Source organism: Myotis myotis, unplaced genomic scaffold (assembly GCF_014108235.1).
Source record: "Myotis myotis isolate mMyoMyo1 unplaced genomic scaffold, mMyoMyo1.p scaffold_m19_p_8, whole genome shotgun sequence".
NCBI lineage: Eukaryota > Metazoa > Chordata > Mammalia > Chiroptera > Vespertilionidae > Myotis > Myotis myotis.
In genome coordinates this window covers 37,078,364-37,105,989 of record NW_023416390.1, presented here as the reverse complement: position 1 = coordinate 37,105,989, position 27,626 = coordinate 37,078,364, and the positions used below count along the sequence as shown (strand labels likewise).

General features: G+C 48.6%; 1 protein-coding gene across 4 annotated transcripts; it reads right to left on the bottom strand.

The window, feature by feature from the left end:
- Positions 1 to 413: 413 nt before the first annotated feature.
- On the bottom strand, positions 414 to 19,006 carry ING5 (inhibitor of growth family member 5). Of its 4 annotated transcripts, none has more exons than XM_036319904.1 (8): positions 18,898 to 19,006; positions 16,321 to 16,392; positions 14,558 to 14,724; positions 13,060 to 13,171; positions 12,802 to 12,895; positions 6,043 to 6,290; positions 5,854 to 5,915; positions 414 to 3,772 (listed from the first exon to the last, which is right to left on the bottom strand). In XM_036319904.1, the coding sequence occupies exons 1-8, from the start codon at positions 18,932 to 18,934 to the stop codon at positions 3,719 to 3,721; spliced, it is 846 nt and encodes a 281-aa protein (XP_036175797.1). In that variant the 5' UTR covers positions 18,935 to 19,006; the 3' UTR covers positions 414 to 3,718. The 4 variants fall into 4 exon arrangements, with proteins under 4 accessions (XP_036175797.1, XP_036175799.1, XP_036175798.1 ...); XM_036319906.1 differs by having other exon boundaries at positions 5,854 to 5,965; positions 6,155 to 6,290; XM_036319905.1 differs by having other exon boundaries at positions 6,155 to 6,290.
- Positions 19,007 to 27,626: the final 8,620 nt, after the last annotated feature.

The following is a 27,626-nucleotide window of genomic DNA, read 5'->3' as shown; positions in this document are numbered from 1 at the left end:
GGGGCCAGAGCTGGTCAGTAACACGGTGAGGCCAGGGTCTTACTCAAGCCCATGGCCAGCAAACAACTCTCTCCAGTTCACCTCACATCTCCTTCAAAATTCAACATAGGCCGAAACCGGTTTGGCTCAGTGGATAGAGCGTCGGCCTGCGGACTGAGGGGTCCCGGGTTCGGTTCCGGTCGGGGGCATGTGCCTGGGTTGCGGGCATATCCCTAGTGGGAGGTGTGCGGGAGGCGGCTGATCGGTGTTTCTCTCTCATCGATGTTTCTGGCTCTCTATCTCTCTCCCTTCCTCTCTGTAAAAAATCAATAAAATATATTAAAAAAAAAAAAAAAATTCAACATAGGATATACTCACCACCTCTGGACACAATGCTGAAGTTTTATCATTTCCCAAAATGATGCATTCTCTAATGTTTGTTCAAAAAAATACTTTATTTATTAAACAATATATCCATAATCTATAACATGATCAAAAAATACAGATATACATCTTTACATTATTTAATAAAAAGATTTACAATATTATATTTCCTTTACAAAGGGAATATAGGTAATAATTCCTTGAAAATAAAATGTAACATTCATGTTAAAGCTGCATCATCTTTTTGGATGAATGTGGTAAAAGTGAACACCACAAAACACATACGAAGGAAGAAACTTCATAGGACTGTCTCCTGAATGAGAACATTTCTTAGACTTCCCATCTTAAATGCCTCTCAGCACAGGTAATGACAACTCATCGCTGTTCGCTAAAAATGGAGGAAAACCTTAACTCAAATGCCCATGCGAAGTGTCCGAATCCTGTGATGGGGCAGGCCTTGGCTGTGGCATGTGGACAGTTATTGCTTGAAGCAGCCTCTGCCAAGGGCTGCCAGGGACAGGGCAGGAGGCAAGTACAGTGTGGCTCCCTGGAACAGCACTGACACACAGCTGGCCGGTGTCCCCATGCATCCCACCACACACATGGCTCTACACCCAGCTTCCAGGGCCCTGGCTAGTCCAGTCTCACGTCCACCTGCCTGGGGCCCAGCCTGCATGTGGGGATAGTCACTCAGGCCTCAGCCCAGCCAACAGCTCCATTAGCACAGCCAGAGATGCAGAGCTCAGCTTAAAAAACTTTTTGTTAGTGTAGATGTGTCCTGTTGGAGAACAAGGTTTCTCAAATGGTAGGTGAAAACATAGCACTGAGAATAAGAAAAATGGTTCTGCTTCTCCTCTGAACAAGATACTTCTTCACTTACCAGTAAACCCCAGCCATGGAGGCCGCACCCTCACCTGCTGGGCCCAGCCCAGGTCCTGCAACCTGAGGGATGGGGTTGGCTCCACAGCTGTCCTCAGGATCAGACATGGGACCTGGCAGGCACAGACAGAGTTCCAGCCTGAATCACCCCCAGGACGAGGGCAGCCAAGCTGTGGGGAGCAAATCACTGTGGTGCTCCAGCCGTCCAGGGCCAGAGCCAGCCAGGTGGCCCGACATTCTTTCTCAACCAAAAAGCCACTCTTTTGTCTTTCTGACTCCGATGGTATTAATGGTCAGGAATGGCGTTCAGGCATTCTCCAAACATCCCAGGGGACCTTCCTATCATGCTCATGATTTCCATTTTTTTCAAAGCTGTCTGCATATTTTTTGGTGATATTACTGTAACTGGCAAAAGTAAACACTAGAAACAGGTAAGCACAGAAACTTACAAAAAGCCGACACATGGGATGCTGCACAGTGACAGGCAGAATGACATCGAACTTTAAACAAAAGCTTAAGACAGAAGTTGGTCTCATTCTCAGGAAATGAGCATGGCCTCAGGAAACCAGGTGACAACTGAAACTAGCCAGCCATTAACCTGCATCCACAAACACACTATGTTCCAGTGGCAAGTGAGTGTGTTCAAAGATGAAGTGCAAATATTAAATTCGTTTCCAAAGAATCATCACAAACTTAATGTACTTACCTATCCTCTCCACAAAAACTGGTAAAAGAATGAAGAAAAAAAATTTCCACAACCGATTCCTCACAATCTTTAAACACCTGCAATGTAAAACTAAGTTGCGAAATACAAGCGGGCTTCTTGTTCCAACGCAGCTGAGTTACAGGTGCGCCCCCAACTTCTTCCTGAGCAGCAAGAAGACATCGGTTCTGAGACAGTGCATCAGGCCTGGAACCTACCAGGGACAGGCTGTGGCAGCTGCTGACCCCTACCCTAACCACCAGCCCGAGACTGGAAGGGGCACACAAGCGGAAGTGGCCCGCCTGCAGTCATTTGGAAGCAAGTCCTGCTCCCTCAGGTAGCTCTAGAAAGGACAGCAGTCTGGACACGTTCCATGCAGGGTAAGACCCACTAAGGGCCACAGATTCCAGCTGGACCCCAGCTGCCCGCTGATATCTGCTCCCAACTGCCACATATTAACTCATTTGCAGGGAGGGGCTGGTCTAGGACGCAGCTTCACCAGTTCCTCTGCTCTATGTCCTCTCCGTGGTGAAACACTGGAAGCTAGGAGAGGATGTGGTACAGGCGGCCATTGGAAGGAAGCAGGTGGACCACTCCAGAGGACACTCTTCACAAAGAGAACGAGATTCTTCTGAAGCTGGGCATTTCACACCTTGATTCTATCTCTTGGGTCTTTTTTTTTCCTGGTAAAAGGAACCCTGACTTGTCTGAATCACGCAGGGTGGGTCTTGGAGAGTCCAGGACACTCCCAGAAGCCCCACTCTAGGTACCATCACAAGTGGATCTCAACATACCAAATGTATGCGATGTCCCCAACTAGTACCAAAGAGACGGTTCAAAATCAGTTTGGTGAATGCTGATTAAACAGAAAGTACACTCTAGTTTCCTAGCTTCATTCCAGAACTGCTATTGTGGCACAAGAAATTCACAAATCACATAATTGTAGTCCTCTGGGAGACAAAGTGCTGACCCAGTGTGTAACAGAAACAGGTTCAAAATCGGCTCTTAGTAGACTGGATTCACTTCACAAACAGACTTCATGCGATTACAATAATTTCATCTTCACAGTAAAAACATCCGGAATTCCCAGAGAAATGGAACATCTGCCAGCCTGTTATGCTGCTTCTCATTGGTGCTGGTCGTGGTAACCTACGGCCCATCTGCCAATCCAGAGCCGTTTACTCCAGACAGTGAGACCGCAGGGAGTCCAGACTAAAAGGCAGTGCACAGCCAGCAGAGCCCCTTCTGGGAGAGCGCAGCCCTTCCTGTGCAGCTGCCAGCTCCGAGTGCACGAGTCGCGAGGGCGCCTTCCGGCAACGCCCACCAGACTACACACCCGTGCACTCAGCGTGGCCAATGTGCATACAGTGGTGTGGGCTCTCAGGGGAAGCCCAGGAAACTGCAGACCACATAAGGCTCACACCTCTAGCTGCAAAGCGATGGCAGTATCTGCTCCCAGCTGGCACGTCCCACCGCACCCAGCACACTGCACGCATACATCCACGGAGTCATTCGGGCTCGTGGGGCTGCTGTGCTCAGTGCTGGGTCTGTACAAAAAGTCATGAGAACAAAGTCACTGTGGCAAGTCCCCATAAGATCCCTCCTCTGTGCAAACAGGGCTCAGGTGGGTTCTTGTTGATTTTAGGAAATATCCAGAATTACAACTGGCCACTGAATTATTAAATATCATTCACAACAAGGTAGCTTTAAGATGAAGGTAAAATATTGCAACGTGAATAAAGGAGTGTATCAACTTGCTCTTCTGGCCCCGTGTCAGCTCTTCCTTACTTCTTCTTCCTCCTCTCCTGGACACACCGAGGACAGAACCTGTGATGAGAGAGACAGTGTTAGCCCTTTGCAGATTTCTGCCAGCACTCAGGAGGCCCAGACCCTGACTCTCGGTAAAACAGCACCAGAACCAGAATAGAGACCCACAAACACAGTGCACAGCTCTCCCACCAGGAAAAATCTAAGCAAGTCGCTCTATCTAGCCTGGCTGTTTTCAAATAGATACAAATCAATCAGCAAAACTGCTTTCAGACATGAGCGTTCCTCTTGACCAAAACAGAGACAACACCTGCTGTCGAGCTGGTGGCCTAGTGTGGGTGCAGGATGACGTGCACGCCGACCAGGCAGGCCACAGGCTCCCAGCCCATCCTGCAGACTGTGGTCAGGTGACCCTGCGCAAGCAAGTTCCAGAGTCTCAAACACAGAGCACTTTCTCAGTCACTCCTAGACCATGGCAGCACACAGGGACACAAGGGACAGTCCAAACTGCTGTCCACCTCAGCCCTCCTGAGCCCCCTATGAGAAGGCAGCTGATTACCATGTAGCTGAGCTCAACCAGGCCAGGTCTACTCTAGTGAATGGGCCCTGAGGAAGCCTCGGTTCCTGCTCTTGCCCCTGTCCCTGCCCTCTGGCCCCTGCCCTAGTACAGAGCCTGCCCCAACCCTACCCCTGCCCCTGGCCCTGCCCGCCCCCTGACCCTACCCTACCCTCTGGCCCCTTGCCCTGCCTGCCCCCTGACCCTAACCCTGCCCCTGGCTGCCAACTGCCCATGCCCTAGCTGAGCCCTGAAGAAGCAGCGCCCAGCATCATGCTCACACACGGCACACACAGCACAAGCACAGCTATCAGCTCACATCTCACCAACCAAGAAGCCTGCACACTCAGTGATCTCTAAAAAGACCACAAAGATGTACAGCCAGCGTGGCTCAGTGGTTGAACATTGACTTATGAACCAGGAGGTCCTGGTTCGATTCCCGGTCAGGGCACAAGCCCAGGTTATGGGCTCAATTCCCAGTAGGAGGGGCATGCAGGAGGCAGCCAATCAATGATTTTCTCTCATCATTGATGTTTCTATCTCTCTTTCTCCCTCTCCATTCCTCTCTGAAATCAATAAAAATATATAAAAATAAAAAGGCCCCAAAGAAATCAGGAGGAGGATAGCTGGGTTGGGTCCCCAACATGCCTCAGGCTCTGCCTGTTCTCCCAGAGGCAAAACTGTTTTCCAAGGCCTGGTAGGAAACTTCCACCAGGAGCTCCACAAACAACTCAAATACAGCATGTCCAGAATCAAACTCTAATCAAACCCCTCCTGCCTCATGCCCCTTCCATCAGCTCAGGAGCTCCCCATCATCACTGGCCAAGCCTGCCCCATGGGTTGGCCTCCTCAAGCCCAAAGGGTCACCCTGATCAGCCACGGCCCTGACCACAGTCCCATCACATTCCCATCACCCCCGCTAAAGGGCACTGTCAGGGCTGCTGCATCACATCTCAGACTTGCTGGTGCATCCCGGTGCCCAGGGAGCCCCTGCCGGGACAAGACCGCACAGGCTGAGACACTGAGCACTGCACCCGGCCCTGCTGTCATCCACCGAGGACCCAGGATAAGGCAGACTGTCCTCAGGGCATCTAGTTCCCGTCTGATACAGCAATGTGTCATACACAACCAGGGAGGGTGACATCTCCACAACTGAATACCAGGATGAAGAACAGGAGGGGCTCAGTCCAGAGCATGTAAGTCCCTGACCAGGCATAGCACCCGCCTGCCTGGTCCCATCCGTTTAATACTGTGTTCCTCATCTTCTCTGAAAGCTTCCCCAGCAGAAAAGAACCCCTCATTTCTCATTTTATTTAGGACTATCTCTACCTCACTCGAAAGAGTCAGAATGGCCATTACATAGAGCAACAGAAATGTAGGTGTTTTGCAAATATAATAGAAGATGCCCCAGGTGAGGTGGGCAGCAAATGACCCTCATCAACTTGGCCAGGGACACAGGACCAGTGTGTGACACAGCCAGATCCCCAAACCCACACCCAGAGCACAGGGGGCCAGAGCAGGGAAGGTTACTAGGCCCAGCCACCCCCACCTCATTCTCGGGAAGGAGATAGAGCAGCATACTGACCATTTTCCTTTGGGCTTCGTGGTCAGGTCTACACAGGCAAAGTGAAACCACTCGATCGGACACTGCAAGGCAGCAGGGGAGAGGGGGAGAGCTGCAGTGAGCATGTAACTTGCTGTGTGCCAGAAACAGAGAGTCTGTCACCTCCCCATCCCACCCACCATCCCCTCACCCCTCCTCACCCCAGCCCACCTGGTACAGGACCCTGCCCATGGTCCCACAGGGGGATGCCGCAGTGTCCGGCTTCCCATCTCAAGGCCCCACATCTTGCAGCAGAACCCACTGCAGCATGCCCAACACTCACATCTGGATTGTCACAGCCAATCATCTCCCCGTAGGACACCTGGTGGCAGAGGCAGTAGGTGGGCTCGTTGGGGTCCACGGGCATGTCCAGCACATCAGAGGGATGCACAGACAGGATAGTGTCAGTGAACTCCGACCTACATGGACACAACAGTGTTGAGCAGCAGTTAGATGGGACCACATTGCCCCTGTGATACCTGACTGGTAGTGGGGGCAAAGGCGCATTCACATTCTGGCTTCGGGGTCCAGCCCACTTGGGCACATGAAGCCATCCTGCCTTAGTCCCTCCACCTGGATAGGACCTGCTCCCAGGACTCACCTCCACCCCGGGTCGACCCAGGGCTCACCTCCACCCCGGGAGGCCTGCCCCCACCAGTTCTCTCTCCATCCCTCCCATGACAATGGCTTGTGAGTTCCCACTCACATCCCCACGTATCTTCCTCACCCCAAAACCCATGAAGCCCACCAGCTCCCCTTCACCCTCCAAGATCTAAATCTCAGGAGTCCCCCTCTGCCCACCCATCAGCAGGGATACTTCTGACCACAGCCGCCCTCCCCACCCACCTGGGAGGCAGGCCTGTTGCCACTCCCCCTCAGTTCCCCTCAGGGTGTCTAACCCATGGCCCAGCCAGGATACCACCGTGCCCACACCTCCCTCCAATCCCACAGCTCTGCAGCGGGTGATGGGACAGACGTCCACCTGTTACAGGGAAGGGACTAGGGCAGTGGTCGGCAAACCGCGGCTCACAAGCCACATGCGGCTCTTTGGCCCCTTGAGTGTCGTTCTTCCACAAAATACCGACTTCTGCGCATGAGCCATGAAGTTTCAATCGCACTGTACGTGCGCACCTGCACGTGGTATTTTGTGGAAGAGCCACACTCAAGGGGCCAAAGAGCCGCATGTGGCTCGTGAGCCGCGGTTTGCCGACCATGGGACTAGGGCATTTACTCTTAATGTGTTTCAGTATTTTTTAAATAAAGCTGCAAGCTGCAAGTTACACAGACAGTACATTCCCATCAGTACAGAGACCTGCCCCCAGAGAGAGGACACACATGTTCACTGAACACACACGTGCTATGTACACTAATTCACAGGGCAACAGGGCAGAGGGGAAGCTGAGCAAGTGGCAGGCCAGGACAACTGACATCATGACATGGGTGACGTGAGAAGTCTGCTTCCCAAAGGGAACCCCCCCTTACCTGTTCCGGTCTAGGAAGGTTTTGTGCCTTTGTGGTCACATACCAAGCTCCATAATGCCCCCAGCGTGCCACATGATGCCCCGTATGTGCTGCCCACCCCCAGCATGAGTGCCACCCATGCAGGCTCCAGGCACATCTGAGTCTCCTCCCTCTACTCTGTCTCTGGGAATAGACAGGATTTTTTCTTTAGATCTGAAAATCATAAATGTCACAAGAACCTGCCCCATCCATGTGCTTTAACACTGCTTCAGGCAACAGTCACAGCAGTCTTCAGGCTACGACACTGGCTCCTTGCTACACTGAAACCTAGGTTTGTCACCATGGCCCATGACACTGTCTCACCCACCTGCTGGCTCTGTCCTGTCTCCCAGGTGCTCACCCTGAATAACCACACGTACTCGGCACACTCTCTCTCTGTGGCACTCTCCACACTTCTGCAGACTATGTTTCAGCTGCTCCCTGACCCTCACCTGTCACTCTGTGTTCAAGGGCACCGGCCAGATGTGGGTGGCAGCAAGAGAAGCTGGAGGGACTTAGGGCACCACCTGGCAAGGTCACCACCTCGCCAGCAATCAGACCTGGGGATTGGTCCTGAGCCACCCCCTCTCCAGTCTCACCAGAGGGGGCTCCAGGGTGGTGGGTGCTCACACTACCCCTGGAGGGAAGCACACAGGAAGTTGCCAAGCCTGTCCCTCGAGCAGACCAGGCAACCCCACTGCCTGAGGTGCTCGCTCTGGCCTGACTGGACACCAGAACTGTCCTCCAAGCTAATTCCCGTGGACATAGGGGACATCCCTCCTCAGGTAGTGACAGGGCCCCCTCCCAAACACTGCAAGCAGCCCTCCAGCAGGGGTGGCTACTCATCCAAGCTTTGGGGCTGGGGGCTACAGGAGGAACTGTCCCCAGTCCACACACAGCTCCTGCCTTGCCAGAGACAGCACGGCCAGGCAAGGAAACAGCCTAACCAGTATGGCTCAGTGGTTGAGCACCGACCCATGAACCAAGAGATCCCAGTCAGGGCACATGCCCGTGATGTGGGCTCCATTCCCACCAGGGGGCATCCAGTCCCTATTTCTCTCTCATCGATGTTTCTATTTCTCTCTCCCTCTTCTTTCCTCTCTCTCTAAAAAGCAATAAAAACATTTTAAAAATAACTAATAGCCCAGCCAGCATGGCTCAGTGGCTGAGCATCAACCTATGAACCCGGAGGTCACGGTTTGATTCCATCAGAGCACATGCCCGGGTTGCGGGCTTGATCCCCAGTGTGGAGTGTGCAGGAGGCAGCCAATCGATGGTTCCCTCTCATCATTGATGTTTCTATCTCTCTCTCCCTCTCCCCTCCTCTCTGAAATCAATAAAGATATATATATTTTTAAAAATAACTAAATGAAAATAAAAAAGAAACAAATAGAACTTCTTGAGAAGAAAATATATTAAATGAATGATTCACTAAAGGAGACTAATATTCAATTAGATACCAAGAGAAAAGAACTTGAAGACAAAGAAATAGAAATTGTCTAAACTGAGCACAGAAAGAAAAACACAGGTAAGAAAATAAGCAGAGCCTCCGTCATCTGTGGGAAAATGTCAAGCTAAATAACATACATGTAATTGGAGTCCCCTAAAAAGGACGCTTATGGCATACAATGGATTAAAATCTATTTAAGATAATCGCCGAAACCGGTTTGGCTCGGTGGATAGAGCGTCGGCCTGCGGACTGAAAGGTCCCAGGTTCGATTCCGGTCAAGGGCATGTACCTGGGTTGCGGGCACATCCCCAGTAGGAGATGTGCAGGAGGCAGCTGATCGATGTTTCTCTCTCATCAATGTTTTTAACTCTCTCTCTCCCTTCTTCTCTGTAAAAAATCAATAAAATATATACATATATATATATATATATATATATATATATGTTTTATATAAAGGTGACCTTTTTTTTAATATATTTTATTGATTTTCTACAGAGAGGAAGGGAGAGAGATAGAGAGCTAGAAACATCGATGAAAGATCCATCAGCTGCCCCCTGCATATCTCCCACTGGGGATGTGCCCGCAACCCAAGTACATGCCCTTGACCGGAATCGAACCTGGGACCTTTCAGTCCGCAGGCCGACGCTCTATCCACCGAGCCAAACCGGTTTCGGCAAAAATCAGTAAAATATATTTTGGAAAAAATAAATAAATAAATAAAATCTATTTAAGATAATCAATGGTTTTTGTTTTTGTTTTGTTTTTTCTTACTACCTTTTTTTTTTTTTAATATATTTTATTGATTTTTTACAGAGAGGAAGGGAGAGAGATAAAGAGTCAGAGACATGGATGAGAGAGAAACATCGATCAGCCGCCTCCTGCACATCTCCCACCGGGGAGGTGCCCGCAACCCAGGTACATGCCCTTGACCAGAATCGAACCCGGGACCCCTCAGTCCGCAAGCCAACGCTCTATCCACTGGGCCAAACCGGTCTCGGCGATAATCAATGGTTTGACCTGAAATAATAACACTGATATATTGTGAGGCTTGTCACATGTAGAAGTAAAAATTCTGACAATAACACCAAGAACAGGAGCAGGAAGGAAGAATATGTGTGTAGGTTCTTATATTAAACGTCTGTTAAAAAAACAACAACATCTGAACAATCTAAATATTGCACAAAAAGGCGGAGATTATCAGATTAGATGAAAAAGCAAGATGCAACTACTCGCTGCCTTCAAGAAACCCACTCTAAATACGAAAACATACACATGATGGAAGTAAAAGGATGAAAAAGGAAACATACACCATCAAAAACTCACCATCAGACAGTGGGAGGGGCTGTAGTAATATCAGACAGAGCAGACTTCAAAACAAAGAACATTACAAGGAATAAACAAATAAATTTCATAATGATAAAGAAGTCAATTACTTAAAAAAAAAAAAAACTAAATGCTCATGTAGAACCAAATAACAGAGCTTCAAAATACATGAAGCAAAAACTGACAGACCAGAAAGGAGAAACAGATAAATCCATAATTAGAGTTGGAGATTTCAACAATCCTCTCTCAATAGTTCATAAACTAAACAGAACACCAGTAAGAATACAAAAAACTGAACAACACTATTAACCTAGCCATTGAATTCACATTTATAGAACACTCCACCCAACGACAGTAAAATACATATTCTTTTCAAGTGGATATGGAATGTTCAGCAAGACAAACCATAACCCATAACACAAGTCTTAATCAACTGTAGAAGATTTCAATTATAGAATGTTCTCTGATCATAACAAAAATAAAAATTGAAATCAGAAAGTTATATGGAAAACCCCAAATTACTTGGAAACTTAGAAATCTACTCACACATAAGCTATGGGTCAAAGAAAAACCACCAAGGAAAATTTTAAATATTTTTAATGGAATTAAAAAATATATATATCAAAATTTGTGAGATGTAGCTAAAACCGAAATTAGAAGAAAACTTACAGCTTTAAATACTTGTTAGAAAAGAAAGATATAAAAATCAAAGATCTAAGCTACTTCTATCTTAAAAAGCTAGAAAAAGTAAAGGAAAGCCATGGCCGATTTGGCTCAGTGGATCGAGTGTCAGCCTGTGGACCAAAGGGTCCCAGGTTCGATTCTGGTCAGGGGCACATGCCTGGGTTGAAGGCTCAGTCCAACATGCAGGAGGCAGCCAATCAATGGTTCCCTCTCATCACTGATGTTTCTCTCACTCTCTTCCTCTCCCTTCCTCTCTGAAATCAATAAAAATATATATTTTTTAAAAAGCAAAGTAAATTTAAGTAGCTTAGTAGGAAGGAAATAATAAGAGCAGAAATAAATGCAATAGAAAACAGAGGGGTGCCATGGCCAGTGTTGCTCAGCGGTTCGAGTATCAGCCCGCACACTGATGGGTCTCGGGTTAGATTCCTGGTCAAGGGCACATACCTGGGTTCCAGGTTTAATCCCCAGCCCCAAAGTCAGGGAGCATGCAGGAGGCAACCAATTGATGTGCCACTCTCACATCCATGTTTCTCTCTCTCTCTCTTTCTCTCCCTCCTTCTCTCCCTCCCTCCCTCCTTTCTACTCTCTCTAAATACAAAAGAAAACAGGAGGGGGGGGTAGGGATCAATGAAACCAAAAGCTAGTTCTCAATCAAGACAAAATGAGAGAAGACATAAATTACCACTGTCAGGTCTGAAAGAGCAGTCATCTACACAAATCCTACATCAGAAGAATCACAATATTATAAACAACCTGATGTCAGTAAGTCTGACAACTTACAAGAAACAACAAATCTTTGTAGACACATTACCAAAACTGGCTCAAAAAGATACAAAAAGCCCAAATAATTCTCATAATTTAAAAAAAAATCAAACTGTATACTTAAAATGAGAACATCTTACTGTATGTAAATTATCTATAATAATAAAAGCGTAATGTGCAAATCAACTGAACGGCCAAACAGCACAACAACCTTCAGGACAAAGCCGGGGCTGTAGCCGTGGGATCAATGTAACCACCGCGGCTGCGAAGGCTAATCTCATGTATAGGGCCTCTAGTTCCTTAATCAAGTCCATCTCAAAGTTTAGTGACCAGGAGTGTACTCGTGGGGGAAAAAACTACAAAGAACAAGTAGGGCACATACTATATATATATGTGGGTTATGTTGGTTTGGGGCAGAGTGAGGAGGTTATGGTCCCGACAGGCATGTCAAAGGACACGCCTCTCACAGCAACTCATTACACTACATTTGCTCTGTGTCGTGTTCTGCATCCCTGTAGTGCTTTACAATACAAAGGCTGGCATCGGGTGTTTTTAAAAGATGAAAGTTTAAACACCAGGTTTAATAACCAAAAATTTTCCTTTTTCTTTCAAGATCTAACTCTTCAGACCTCTCCCCATAACTGCCAGAATCAAATCCACAGAAGCCAGCTGGCATTTTACCAGATTCTCTTTAGTCCAAATACTTCTGAGAAGCAACACTACAGTACAGGGGAGGGCACCAGGTGGGAGGCTTTAAATGAAGCATCTTCAAGGTCAAGTTAAATGACATGTGTGTTTAATAAATGCAATCACAATAATGAATATATACAAAATATATTTATATATGAAATGATCAACTGATACATAGGCAGCTACTAAACAGTGGCTTAGCCCCAACTGTGAATACACACTGTTACGTCACTCGAGAGGCAGGCATACGCTCAGAGAAGGGGCTGTGTATCCAGCCTGATGCTCTTGCACATGGGCCACCAGGCAGGGGCAGGTGCACTCCCTGGGAATCACTGCCTACCACGCTGCTCACCTTGGCTGCTTAAGGGACTGACAGACTGACACACGAAAAGTCCACAGAACTATAGCCATGCTGGGCATGGTAAGCACTTTCTCAAGGGTGGCTGTCACTGGTATTTAGATCTAGCAAATACTAATGGTGTGCTTTGGGGAAAAATAGAAAAGAAAAAAGGCCTCACCCTCCTTTATGCTTCTTTTTCTTTGGAGTGTCTTCTTCTGAGGTCCTTCTGCCTCGCCCCCGGGAACTTCTCTTTTCTTTCTGGCTTCGACCTTCTGAAAGACAATGAAGATTCAATTACTGTCACAGAATTCATTAAAGCAGGACAAGGTTTACCCAAATATGATATTTACTGACAGGTTCCTAACATATTTATCAGACAATTCTTCAAAACTCCATAGTTAAAAGTAACAGAATAAAGAAAAATGGATAGACTTGCTTTTTAACCCTCGTCCTCCAGAGCTCTCAAAGTCGCTACCCTCCAGCTTGTCTTTCAGGTCTGCTTCAAAGCGTGCCAGGTCTGCATCAAGCCTCCGAATGTGTTTATCCACCTGCACAGAAGATCAAGTCACATTTAACATGAAAGCAAACAGCCCGGAATCATAGCCCAGCACCAGCCAACCACTCCGCACTAAGCCTCTACCTGAGCCTTCCATTGACAACGTTCTGCTAAGGTGAGGCCACCATGTCAAAGCGTGTAAGAGGGTCCTTTTTGACATCTCAACCAACTAAATCCTGCTCAGGAAATACCATGAGTCGGCAATATGACAGAGAGAGCTGTGAAACACAATGGACTAGGGGTGAGGATGTTTGAGATCGAGTCCTAACTTAAAAACCCCGAAGAACAGCCGAAACCGGTTTGGCTCAGTGGATAGAGCGTCGGCTTGCGGACTGAAAGGTCCCAGGTTCGATTCCGGTCAAGGGCATGTACCTGGGTTGCGGGCACATCCCCAGTAGGAGATGTGCAGGAGGCAGCTGATCGATGTTTCTCTCTCATCGATGTTTCTAACTATCTCTCTCCCTTCCTCTCTGTAAAAAATCAATAAAATATATTTTTAAAAAAAAAACAACAAAAAAAACCCCAAACAAACCTGAAGAACATTAGGCTCTTAAACAGAGTAACAAAAAAAAACACAAAAAAAAGGAAAACAAAATTCCTCCAGTGCTTTGGCTTTGGATGAGCTGGAAGGGAGAGAAGGCATTGCAAGCAGGGCAGCAAGATGAGCTGACCGAGCCTGTTCCCACCCTGAAGTCACACCCACCAGGGAAGAGTGACAGTACCTTCCACGTGTGAAAATGAATTATAATCTTAAGTTCATTTTGCATCATAGTACAAATCTGACTCAATGACAAGTGATCAAAGTTAACATTTCAGAAAGCAGGCCGCGTACTCCAAAGATGCAGCACTTGGGGCATCAAAATCCCAAATACAAGCATTAAAGTCTCCTTCTAGAGTATTCTTTCTCAAACACAAGTTACTTCAGGTTTTTAAGAAATCACTGTTGCTTGATTGGGGAGGTGGGGAAGGGCATTCGTCAGGTGACGGCCTGCAGGGATGACAGAGATCTGCCACACGACATGTGCCTCATGGAAAAAGGACTCCAGGTACCACGTGAGCTCTTAGTGAAGCTTACTTGAGAGGAAACAGGACACAAATTCTAGAACTGTTCCTAAAGATGACCAAAACATTGATTAAAAAATCTATATATAACAATGGACTACTTTCCCAGCTAAGTAAATAAGCAAAAGAGCAGAGGAAACAAGACACAGTCATGGTCTGGGATGAATGACACCCCCCATTTGTACTCCTCTGGAAGCATCACTCTGCCAGAGCCTGAACTGTCCCCAGCCCCCAGCTGTCCCTGGCCTTGGGGTCCTGAGCAGCTCATCCCCACCCCCCTGGCCCCCATCCCCCATTCCACCCCCTCGCCTCTCACCATCTCATAGGTTTGCATGGCCAGCTGCACCTTGTCGTCGCTATACTCCTTGCACTTGCTGTAGGCACTCTGGATCTTCTGCAGATGCTCTACCCGCTGCTCTGGGGACAGAGTCTTCACTGTGGAGATGTACTCTGCAGCCAGGATGTCAATCTCCGCTTTCTTATCTGGTAGAGAAATGGCTGAAAGCTAGTCCCTGCTTGAGATGCCAGAACAGGCTCACCAGACGGGCAACAATGAAGCCTGACAACACCAAGTGTCGGCAAGTGACTGACAAGCACCCCGAAGCACTGTAGGTGGGGACACGGGGGCACAGCACTCCACAGGCAACGTGTCTAAGGCAGTGTGTCTACAGACAGTGTGGCATCTCGGAGCTGAGCAGAGGCTCCGGCCAGGGCAAGGTGCCCAGGACAGTTCTGCATATGACTGCTGTCCCAGGAGCATGCATCATGCCTGTTCTGAGTCGTAAAAGTCCCTATCTGAACAATGAAGTGTGTGCTCACCTTACCTAAGACCTGGCATACTACTCTTAGGTACCCACCCTAAAGATTTAGATGCCTGCCCTGGCTTGTTTGGCTCAGTGGATAGAGCATCGGCATGCGGACTGAAGGGACCCAGGTTCGATTCTGGTCAAGGGCATGTGCTTTGGTTGTGGGCACATCCCCAGTGGGGGGTGTGCAGGAGGCAGCTGATCGATGTTTCTCTCTCATCGATGTTTCTAGCTCTCTATCCCTCTCCCTTCCTCTCTGTAAAAAATCAATAAAATATATTTAAAAATAAAAGATTTAGATGCCAGAATACACATGGGAAAACATTCATAACTTCAGGAAACAAGAAACAACCCAAATGTCCAGTCCTCACTCAAACAGACAAATAGCTGTGCTCCAGCAACAAAAAGAACCAGCTGCTGCTACACAGAACACCACCGATTAATCCACAGAAGGTGACCATGAGCGAGAAAAGGGACAAAGGACACGCTGTGTGGCTCATAAACATCCAGGTGGGACAGACATAACTCTTAACTCCAGTTTAGAGGTGGGAAAACACCTGTTGCAGGTGGGACTCAGGGTGGTGGCCCCAGAGGGGGGTCACACAGGTCCCCAGGAGCCAGAAGCTCCACCTTACCTGGAGACAGTTTCACCGGGTGACACATTGTAAATGTTTATGGTTATTTCTGAATGCAAATCTGTATTTCATAATAAAAGAAGTTTCTGTATTTGCTAGTCAGGATGCTGTATCTTAGTGAAAAACCACAATAAAATATATTTTTTTTAAAAAAAGAAAGAAAATGTAACAGATATTTTGACGGTACAGAAAGGATGATCCTTACAGATCTGATTTGAAGAGGTGTAAGAATCCAAGGAGCCCTAACCGGTTTGGCTCAGTGGATAGAGTGTCGGCCTGCGGACTCAAGGGTCCCGGCTTCGATTCCAGTCAAGGGCATGTACCTTGGCTGCGGGCACATCCCCAGTAGGGGGCGTGCAGGAGGCAGCTGATCGATGTTTCTCGCTTATCGATGTTTCTAACTATCCCTCTCCCTTCCTCTCTGTAAAAACTCAATAAAGTATATTTAAAAAAATTTTTTAAAAAAAGAATCCAAGGAACTAAGTTTAGTTTAAAGTATCAGCAACTCTATCTAGACACCATCCGAAGACATAGCCTAGGGCTAGGCCACACAACCCCACTGCATAGGCTGGTCACCCAGTGCCACCCCAGGATCCTGGTGCCTCCTCTCCCCAGATGTACTGAAGGCCTGAGCCCACCTTCTGTCCTCTGGTCCAGCTCACGCATCAGCTGGAAGTTCCTCTGAAGTTCACAAGGAAGGTTCTCGATACCTGAAACACAAGGACATGGACTTCTCAGGAGAGGCACACAAATCTACCTGCTGGGCTTTAACCCTGAAGTCGACAGATAATAAGCCCACTTTGTCTTCTCTTTCTGCTAGGGTTTGAAGAGGAAAAGGATTAAGATACCCAGACCCTCCAGTCTAGATTACCCCACCACAGCCACCCAGTCCAACCCTGGGGTCCTCTTTGATCTTTCCCCACCTTACTCTGAAATCTGCACTGGGTAGTGCAAACCAGTACTATTGGTAGAACTTTTTATCCAAGGATGAAAGCATTCTCTAAGCTGTCCAAAAATGTGGGCACTGGCCACACTGGGCTACGGAGCATGTGAAATGGGCGAGTACCCCGAGGGACTGAACTAATTTCACTCGTTTACTCACTTAAGGTTAAACAGGCCATGCTGAACCTCACAGGTGGAGAATCCCACGCAACGCTGCTAACCTGTTAGTGCTGCCATCCTTACAGGTCAGGCAAACGTCCCCACACACCTGCACAGCCACAACAGGCCCTGACTGGACTCCTCTGTCCAGTCTTGGCCACCCTCCACTCTCCCCATGTGCCAGTGATCATTTAAGAGCTCAATCTAATCTTTAGAAGCTGCTGCTTAAAGCCCAGTGCTCCTCAGCTCCCCCAGAGAGCCATGAAAACTCCCCACACAGCCTTCTCAGACCTCCCTGCTCTGTCCTACTACCCAGGATTCTGCAGGACAGGTCACTCCCTGCTCTCAAGACTTATGAGCTCCTTCATGACTTTTAATTTTCTATACACTTTAAAAATAATCTGTCTGCCCATTTGATAGTAAGTTCCAGGAAAACAGGGATCATGTCTGCTTTCCTGGAACAAAGGACATGCTCAAGAAGCAAGCAGGTCGCCCTAACCAGTTTGGCTCAGTGGATAGAGCATTGGCCTACAGACTGAAGGGTCCCAGGTTCAATTCCGGTCAAGGGCATGTACCTTGGTTGCAGGCACATCCCCAGTAGGAGGTGTGCAGGAGGCAGCTGATTCATGTTTCTCTCTCACTGATGTTTCTAACTCTCTATCCCTCTCCCTTCCTCTCTGTAAAAAAAATCAATAAAATATATCTTTTAAAAATTTTAAAAAAGCAGGTGCCCTAGCCAGTTTGGATCAGTGGATAGAGTGTCTGCCTGCGGGTCCCAGGTTCAATTCCAGTCAAGGGCACATACCTTGGTTGCAGGCTCAATCCCCAGCCCTGGTTGGGGCATGTGCAGGAGGCAACCAATCAATGTGTCTCTCACATCGCTGTTTCTGTGTCTCTGTCTCTCTCCCTAAAAATCAATGAAAAAAAGTATCCTCGGGTGAGGATTAACAAAACAAAGAAAGAAGCAAGTAGGTGCCTCCTTTCCCAGCCTTCATGTTCAGGCTCCTCAGACCCTCCCATAGGGGCCACTGGACAGGTGGTGGGACAGAAAGGGCAAGCCCCAGTGCTCCCAAGCAGGCACCTGAGTGCAGACCTCTCTAGTGACAATGAAGGGCGGGCTCCCCTCCAGTGCTCTCCCACCTGACCTGTGCTCAGGATGGGCCAGGAGAGAACAAATGACCAGGATTGGGTAACCCCTCCTTGGGGAGAGCTGATCCCCACTGTCTCCTTCAGAGCAGGGGCTCACTCCTACTCAGCAGCCCCAGGTGGGGCGCCCAGACCGAGTGACCATGAATATCCCCAGTGCAGCAAGGTGCCCCATGCTCCGCCAGAGCCAGACACTCCCAATATGTATGTGACCTTGACAAGCTACTCGGCCTCCGTGAAATGCGGGAATAACCATCTGGTCAGGAGTGGTCAGGAGGGTCCACCCTGAGCTACAGGTAGATAGGATGCCTGCTGGAGGAGCCTCATGGACGTCAGCCCGGAACACATAATCAGTCCCGGAAGTACCCCGGGGAAAAGGCAGACACTCTGGGAGACCCTCCAGGCCAGCATCGCCTCCCATCTTCCAGATGCACAAGCTGAGGCTCGGTGCCCGGAAGCGACTCCGTGGACCCCAGGCCCGGAGACCCGCAGGCACGGCTCAGCATTCAAGGGGGTTGGAGCTCACCACCACCTTGGGCCTGAGTGGTGGGAGGCAGGCCCTAATCAAGTAAGCGCAAGGCCCAAGACCAAGACAACACTGTGGAGGGCGGGGCCTACTCGGGGAGGCTGGGACTTGGCTGGGCGTGGTTTATATGGGGCGTGGCGATGGGGGCGTGGCCTACCAGGAGAGCGGGGCCCAGCCGAGGGGTGGAACCGCACACTGGCCCCGCCCCGCCGTGACGCACCTAGAATTGGCGCGGCAGTGTCGGTGGACCCGGCGCCGCACCCCCCGCGCGCTTCCCACCCTTGTACCCGCCCGTTCCGCGTCCGCCTCCGCCGCCGCTGGGCCGTCCCCCAGACCCCACGAGCCTGGGATCCGCACGCGGATGTTAGCGTGCGGGGGAAAATGGCGGAGCGGGCCCTGCACGGGCGACGGCCCGGGGGACATGGGGGGGGAGGGCGCTTACTGTCCAGGTAGTGCTCCAAGTACATGGCAGTCGCCATCTTCGTCCGCGGCCGCGCTCTGGCTCTGCGCAGGCAGGCGGAGCCGCGAGAAGTAGAGGGCGGGGCCGGCGCGTTCACTATTAATGAGCTGCGCGTGAGGATTGGTCAGCAGGCGGGGCGGCCGCCAGCGGGGTCCGCCCCCTGGCTTCCGGCCGACGGGGTGCTTGCACCACCTCGGGGGAAGCGAGGTCGGGGGCCGAGGGCGTTCCCCATAGGAGCGTTGCGGGAGGGGAGGCTCCTAATCCCCGGGTCGCCCTTTTGGCGGGGTCAGGTCTGGCGGAAGCCTGGGAGGAGTGAAGAACATGGTGCAGCGGGCGAGAGGGTCCCCCCGGAGTGCACCGGATGCGCGCTGCAAAACGGGGGGTCACGGCGTCAGCACGTGTCGTTGGGTGTCAGGGAAACGCTAGCCGCCCGAGGCTCTCCACGGGGATGGAGGCGAGGGGCTCTGCGCGACCCCCGCGTGCGGGAGGGACCACTGGTCTCTGGATGGAAGGAGCCAGGTCCCGGAGCCGCACACCCCCATCCTCCTCCCTTGGGTTTCAGGTAGCCCTAATCAATGAGTTTTCTTATGGAAAATGCATGCATAAAGATGTACCCCCAGCCCCCTCGCAGCAGTGTGGCTCAGTTGGTTGAACATCCTCCCATGCGCTAAGAGCTCACCAGTTGATTCCACCTCAGGACACTTGCCAGGGTTTAGGGCTCATCCCCAGGGGGGCCATATAGGAGACAGCCAGCCCAATGATGTTTCTCATAATCTATCCCTTTCAAAAGTTAAAAAAATAAAAAAGTACCCCCTTCTCTATGTGGACGAAAAGGGGCCACATACTAAATCTGAAAAGCTCAGGGAAGACCTGCATGCTGGCCTTACAAACTCGGAGACCTAACATAACCAGAAAGGATGGTCTGAGATTAAAACTTTTAACTAAAATCAGTTTACGGTGGGTAGTCATGTCCTAGGCTAGACTCTTCCCTGACAAAGGTAAGTTTTCACCGTAAGCCTGTGGTCTTTTTGCATCTAGGATAACCTACGTTTGGAATGTCAAAGTGATTTCCCTTTTCCGGACCCCTCAAGACATAGGTACTGCAACAGAGCAAGACCACAAATCCTCTCCTTATTGAGTTAATTGTTGACTATCCTGCACCCACCTATTTAAAAAATGTTTATGTCAGTCATTTTACTTTTTATCCAATCCCAGAGGTTTCTCCTGCTTTGCTTTCTCTTGCCTCCCTAATCTATTACCAATGGATTTCCTGTGACCCACTTTTGTCTCCTCTTTTCATTGTAATATATAACATAAGGTGCAAAACTGTCATTCTCTGGAGCATTTTCTCAATCCGTTGAGATTTTGCTTCCCAGCAATTGTGGACATTTTGGCTCAAATAAACTCACAAAAATTCATGTTTCTTACATCAACACCTAAACCCGAAATTTTAAAAAATTGAAACGTTTTTGCCAACTTTACTTTCATTTTAAAAATTCAAACTATCCAGGAACTTATAAAGGAATTTTCCCACCTCTGGAAGGTACAGGACTGGGATTATCTTGTTCACCTTTGAATCCACATGGTAGCAGTTTGGCCCCATTTAATGCTTGATGAGAAGACGCCCACGCACATGCATACATAACTAAATACTACCCATATTTTTTTATTGTTTTAAGTGACTACGTGTGTTTTTTTTAATTAATGGGCTTTATTTTTTTAGAGTAGTTTTGGGCTCACAGAAAATTTTAGAATAGAGTTCCTGTATAGCCAACCCTTCCACAGAAACATGAACAGGGTTTTCCCCAATATAAACATTTTGTATTGGCATGGTTCATTATTAGGATTAATTAAACAATATTGATACATTATTATTAACTAAAGTCCATAGTTTACATTAAGGTTCACTTTGTTGTACAATTTTGTTAAGTACCCACCATTACAGTATCATACGGAAGTTTCTCTGCCCTAAAAATTCCATGCTCTGCCTATTCATCCCTCCTCCCCCCACAACCCCTGATCTGTCTACTATCTCTATAGTTTTGCCTTTTCCAGAGTATCATATATTTGGAATTATACAGTATGTAACCTTTCAGGTTAGCTTCTTTCACTTAGTAATATGCATTTAAGTTTGTTTCCTCCATGTCCTTTCCTGGCTTTATAGATTCTTTCTTCTTAATAGCCAAATATTTCATTTTCTGTATGTACCACAGTTTATCCATTCACCTATTGAAGAACATCTGGGTTGCTTCCAAGTTTTGTCAATTAAGAATAACGCTGCTTTACTCATGGGCAGGGTTTCTGTTTATATTTTAAATAGATTTTTATTCATTTCAGAGAGGAAAGGAGAGGGAGAGTTAGAAACATCAATGATGAGAGAGAATCATTAATGGGCTGCCTCCTGTACACTCCCTACTGGGGATTGAGCCCACACCCCAGGCATGTACCTTGACCAGGAATCCAACCTTGACCTCCTGGTTCATAGGTCGACCCTCAACCCCTGGGCCACACTTCCAGGCCATGCATAGGTTTTCTTATATTTGTATTGATTTTTAGAAAGAGAGAAATATTAATGTGAGAGAAACATCGATCAGCTGCCTCCTGCACACACCCTACTGGGGATCAAGCCCGAAACCCAGTGCATGGAATGATGTTCAACCAACTGAGCAACAGTGGCCAGGGCTCAGAGTATTGTATTTTCTTTTTTTTAATGTATAAATTTATTGATTTCAGAGAGGAAGGGAGAAGGAGAGAGAGATAGAAAAATCAATGGTGGGGGGGAATCATTGATTGGCTGCCTCCTGTATGCCCCCCACTGGGGACCAAGCCTGCAACCCAGGCATGTGCCCTTGGCCGGAATCGAACCTGGGACCCTTCAATCCGCAGGCCGACGCTCTATCCACTGAGCCAAACCGGCCAGGCTAGAGTACTGTATTTTCTAAGTGCTGATACTTTTAAACGAACTGACACTCCACTAAGGATATTTCCACACTTTTGTTAACCTTAGATTTCATCAGGCTTTATCTTTGCTAACATGATAGAAAAAGAGATAATCAAAAATCCACCTCAGTGTTTTAATTTGTATTTCTTTGATTTTAAGTGAGGCTAAACATATTTTTACATATTTTTTGGCTATTTGTTGTTCTCATCTACAAATATTATTATTATTATTATTATTATAGAGAATAACTCACATATTGTGCCCTTCATATATCAGATACTGAAAATAACTCTTCCCAGGTAGCAGTTTGTTAGAAGCTGCCAAATTAGAGCCGACTCCCTTACTTTCTTCTCATTGCTCTATACTCTGGAGCAGGGTTGCTCAATCTTAACACTATGACACTTAACATATGCCTGATACTCTGCTGTGGGGCTGTCCTGTGTCTTGTAGGCTGTTTAGCGGCATCCTCTACCCACCTTACACACTCTCTAAAAAAATCAATGGAGCCGGGACCGGTTTGGCTCAGTGGATAGAGCGTCGGCCTATGGACTGAAGGGTCCTAGGTTCGATTCCGGTCAGGGGCATGTGCCTGGGTTGCGGGCACATCCCCAGTAGGAGATGTGCGGGAGGCGGCTGATCGATGTTTCTCTCTCATCGATGTTTCTGACTATCTCTCTCCCTTCCTCTCTGTAAAAAATCAATAAAATATATTTTTTAAAAAAAATCAATGGAAAAAATATCCTCAGGTGAGGATTAATAAGAAAAAAAAAAGTGCCCAGTTGAGAACCAGAGCTTTAGGAGAAGGCTAAGCTACTCTAAGCAAGAAACCCAACCATATCCAGTGGCTTAGAAAAAAAGTTTTATTTCTTATGTAATTGTCCAGGGGCAGACAGCCATGCCCATGGGGTCACAGGACCCCAGATTCCTTCCAAGTGGTGTCTGCTCCTAAAGGGCCCCACCATTACCTTCATGGTCAAGGCTGGGTTGCAAGGAGGGCAGGGCAGGGAATAGGGACAGCATTCAGTTTGCTACTTGAAGGAGCACATGCCACTTCTCACATTTCATTGGCGGTAACTTCGACACCTAGACACATCTAACTGCAATGGAGGCTGGGAAATGGATTCTGGTAGGGCAGTGACGTGCCCAGCACAATCTATTCTGGAAGTAGGTGAGTGCTATGATCTGAATATCCCCCCTCCCCCCGCAAAGAAATTCTTAGGCTGAATCCCAAACCCTTAATGGGACTGTAGAGAATTAAAAGGAAGACACCAGAGCTCTCTCTCCCCAACACCTTACAGTGGAAAGTCAGGTGAGCACACAGCCATCTGCAACCCAAAGGGAGAACTCTGACCAACATCAACCTTCCTGCTGCCTTGATCTTGGATTTGCAGCCTCCAGAACTGTGAGAAAATAGATCTGCTGTCCATTAAGCTGCCCATTTGTGGTGTTTGTTATGAGCCTAGCTAAGAGAGAGACTTTGGTGGATGTCTGATAGCTCCTATGAGATGGAAGGTAGAGCTGAGAAACAGAACAGTATAAGGGTTTGAGTCCTTTTTTTAAAATAGAAAATCTCAAATACAAAAGTAGAGAAAACCTAATGAATCCCAGGCACCTGCCAGTTTCAGCAACTTAGGACCAATTTTGTTTCACCTATCTCCAAAAACATTCAAACACGGCATCCCATCATGTCCTCCATAGAGTGGACAGCCTTGTGCCCACCTGACTATCAGAAGGCAGGGTGAAGAGATCCTACTTGCACTGCTCCAGGCAGACTATGCTACATCAGGTCTGAGTGTCAGGGCAGCAGGGCACAAAGGAGACTGCATGTTCAGGTGCAAGGGCTTGTGTATGCCCATGTCAGGGCTACGAGGTCAGGACCTGAGGCCTGGAGCAGTCACAGTGACCAGGAAGGAAAAGCTAAAAGAACTGCTAAGGTGCTGACATTGTTTGACAACATTTGACATCACTGAGCAGCAAAAGTTCTTGGCTGCCTCATCTAGGTTTTGTGTTATTTGAGATAATTAAATACCATAGTCAGGCTAATACTCTGGTCTGTGCAGTTAAAGGCATCCTGATAAAAGAGAGGCATGGCAGACAGCCCAGCGGGTGTGGTTCAGCAGTTGAGTGTTCACCTACGAACCAGGAGGTCCTGGTCAGGGCACATGCCAGGGTTGCAGGCTTAATCCCCAGTGGGGAGGGCGGGGGTGCTGGATGATTCTCATTATTGATGTTTCTATCTCCCTTCCTCTCTGAAATCAACAAAAATATATATTCTTTAAAAAGGCATGACACAAATTTTTTTTATTTTTTAAAATATATTTTATTGATTTCTTACAGAGAGGGAGAGGGATAGAGAGTCAGAAACATCGATGAGAAACATCGATCAGCTGCCTCCTGCACGCTCCCAACTGGGGATGTGTCCACAACCAAGGTACATGCCCTTGACCAGAACTGAACCCGGGACCCCCCAGTCCACAGGCCGACACTCTGTCCACTGAGCCAAACCGGCCAGAGCACACACATTTTTTTAAAAAGGCATGACATGTTGGAAGAGGTGGAAGCAAAGTTGAAGGAGTACATGCCACTTCTCATGCTGTGCTCCTTCACCTGTAGCTTAGTAACAAACTACTTGTGCTGGCTTAGCAATTTCTGCAATGAAAAGGGCACCCCATCCCTACTCAGTATGCAAGGCCTCATCAGCCAAGTCCTCCTCTATTTTCATGGGTGACCAGGACAGCTGTGCATTCACAAAAGTTCCCATCTGCCTGGTGAGCTGGTCCTACAGATGTGGTACAAGGCTGTCCAGGTGTAGTAGGTGGTGGGAATAGCACCAGGTGTCTGACCAGTGGGGTCAGACCAAACCTGGGTTCAGCAGCCTTGGTACTTGGGTTCTGGCAAGGAAAGAATTCAGAGCAAGACCCAAACTGTAAGAGAACATTTATTTGGTAAATTACAGAGGTAGAAAAAGTCAGTCCTAGAAGAAATAGGCTTAGGAAACAACTTAATGGAGGTAAAGGAAGGGCCCTTGGAGCTTGGAAGTGAGGAATGGTAATGTGAGATTTTAGGGGAGGTCCCAGGGAAAGATCTTAATAGAATATTCAGCAGTTTTCCAGGTGCATCATTTCAGGGTTGTGGTCTCCACTGATTGGTTGGCACCAGGGCAGGGGGTCTTTATTCCATGCCTGGCTGGTTTTACTGCTTACCTGGGCCTGGAGCTGAAATACAACAGGCCTAGATGTTATCTCTAGAGAGGAAAGGTCAGGGGGCCCAAACCTCTTGACCAATGATGTGCTAGGGAAGGAAAAGTCACCCTGGGGGCAAGGTCCCACCCTACAATTGATTGTCCATTGCTGGGCACCTGGGGCTTTCCACCCTGATGACCTATACCTGGCCCATCTTCCTTGCTGTCATGTCTAACTGCCTACAGCACTGAGACTTAGCCAATGCCAGGAGGGTTCTCTTCTGTACTATACTCGAATCCCTTCCTCTTTTGAAGGCAAGGAGATGGACATTTTATTTTTTTTAAGGGATATTTTATTTATTTATTTTTATTTTTTGTTAATCCTCACCCAAGGATATTTTTCCATTGATTTTTTTTTTTTAAGAGAGAGTGGGAGAGGGAAAGACAGAAATATCGATATGAGAGAAACACATCGATTGGTTGGCTCCTGCAGGACTGACCAGGGCCTGGGTGGGGGAGGAGCCTGTAATTGAGGTACATGCCCTTGACCTTGACCTGGAATCTTATCTGGGACCCTTTGGTCCCCAGGCTGAGGCTCTATCCACTGAGCCAAACCTGCTAGGGCAGGAGATGGACATTTTAGAAGACATCAATGAGACAGCAGGATACTGCTTACCTAAGTAAGGCGGTATTAAGCAACAGTCATTCTGTCATGAGCTTTCATTGGGTCCTGCTACAGTAATAACCCCAAAGTCTCAGTTGTATGGCAGTAGAAAATTACCAGCCCTACACGGGGAAGTGCAGAACTCGAAGCAGTCACCAGGGATTTATAGCCCCGGACGCTGAGAACCAGCTGAGGGAGTTAGGCTCTGATTAATTGTTAGGATAAGCTGGATGTGTGAGAGTACCAGGCAGGAGTGATAAACTCCCATGCCGTTAGGACACAGCACAGACCCCTTTGGAATTTCTTTGTTCCCCCTTTTACTCCCTCCTGAGTGAGAAAATTTATAGTCTGGCCATCTGGCCCGGGGTCTTGGCTGGCAGGTCAAACTGACCTAACGAGCAGGATGTCTTATCAGGTAATAACAAATGTCCCAGGAAGCCCCTGGCTGATGCGTGAACCCTCTTTGTCCTCCTTACCCCCACCCCTATTTTGAGTTGTGTATAAAAAGCTGTAACTGTAACCGCTCGCTGCTGCTTCCTGCGCGTGTCCTGCCGCGGCGGCAGCCCGGATTCGAATCTGTTAATAAAGAAACTCCCTCTCCAGATTGGCAAGGGAGAGGATCTGTTTCACCAAATTCTTGGTTTGCCGTGGTTTCCTGTCTCGCGGGTACTTTCTCCTTATAACATCAGTGACTTGAGTTACCTCAGTTTTTCTTACTGGAGCTACCTATCAGCTGCAGTGGCTGTAGCTTGGCTGTGGCCATGTCTTATTCCAGGAATCAAAGTGAAAAAGCAGCCCTAGTTGCACGCAAGCTGCTCTCATCTGGGGGTCAAGAGGGGGATGGGTGAGCCAAACTGCTTTCAAAGCTTCTGCCTGTGCTGTCAGCTGTGATTACTTTACAGCAGTGTTTGGAAGTCACGTGGCCAAGCTCAACATCAAGGAAGGAAGCAAATAATTGGAAACAATATAATCTATCACCCTTCCAAAACTCACTGTAGGCATCTTGGGTAATATTATCATTGGGCTTCCGCAACCACCGAGAGAAGGGGGGAGGGGGAGAGGGAGGGAGAGGAAAGGTCGGAAATGGCCCCAAGGGCCTCAGCCCAGGCACTGCTCAACCCTAAGGGCCCTGACTCACCGACCTCTGGGTCTACAGCAGCGAGGCAGGTGATTCCCAACAGCTCGCTAGAGAGCAGCCCGGAATTCCACATCTGCATTTCTGCTGCATCCACCTCCCCAAAACAGTGGCCTCCAAAGTTTGTACCAGTGCCTCTAAGGGCAACCTAAGCCAGCACGACACAGAAATTCTGGAAAACAGAAATTCCTGGCTTGCTCCGGTCTCAATGTCTGTGTCCCCACAACGTGATGGATTCGGGGACGGGCCTTCGGGGTGATAGGGTTTAGACAGGTCAGAGGGCGGACCCACTCATGTGGGGAAAGTGCGCGTGTGAGGAGAGGAAGGCGGCACCCCCAAGTGCGCAGTGTCACCTGGCAGATGCCGCCGCAGCTCGATGTCCCTGAGACAAGAGCAGCAAACATCACTGGACGCTCTCTAGATGCCGGGGCTGCTCTCAGACCAGACGTGTCGCCTCCCCACGACAGGGACCTCTCCTGGTCGGTGGCCACATGTCACAGACGAAACGACCGCCCTGCTCTCCTTTCTGCCTGTGGGTGTGCACACGCAGTCTTTGCAAATGGAAGTCTCGGAGCTTGGCAGGCCCGTTTACTAGGCTGTCGCGTGGGCCCTGTGCAAACAGCCCCTCCCCGCGCTGCTGGACACCGACGGGGCGAGCGTTACAATCTCCGGTCTGCTCGCGAGACCTGCCTGCGGGCCGTGCCGCCCTACCGCCGCACCTCGTCGCGGACGCGCCACTAGCCCTCCCGGGCTTAGGCCTCCAGCCTCCAGCCACGCGCCACAGCCAAGC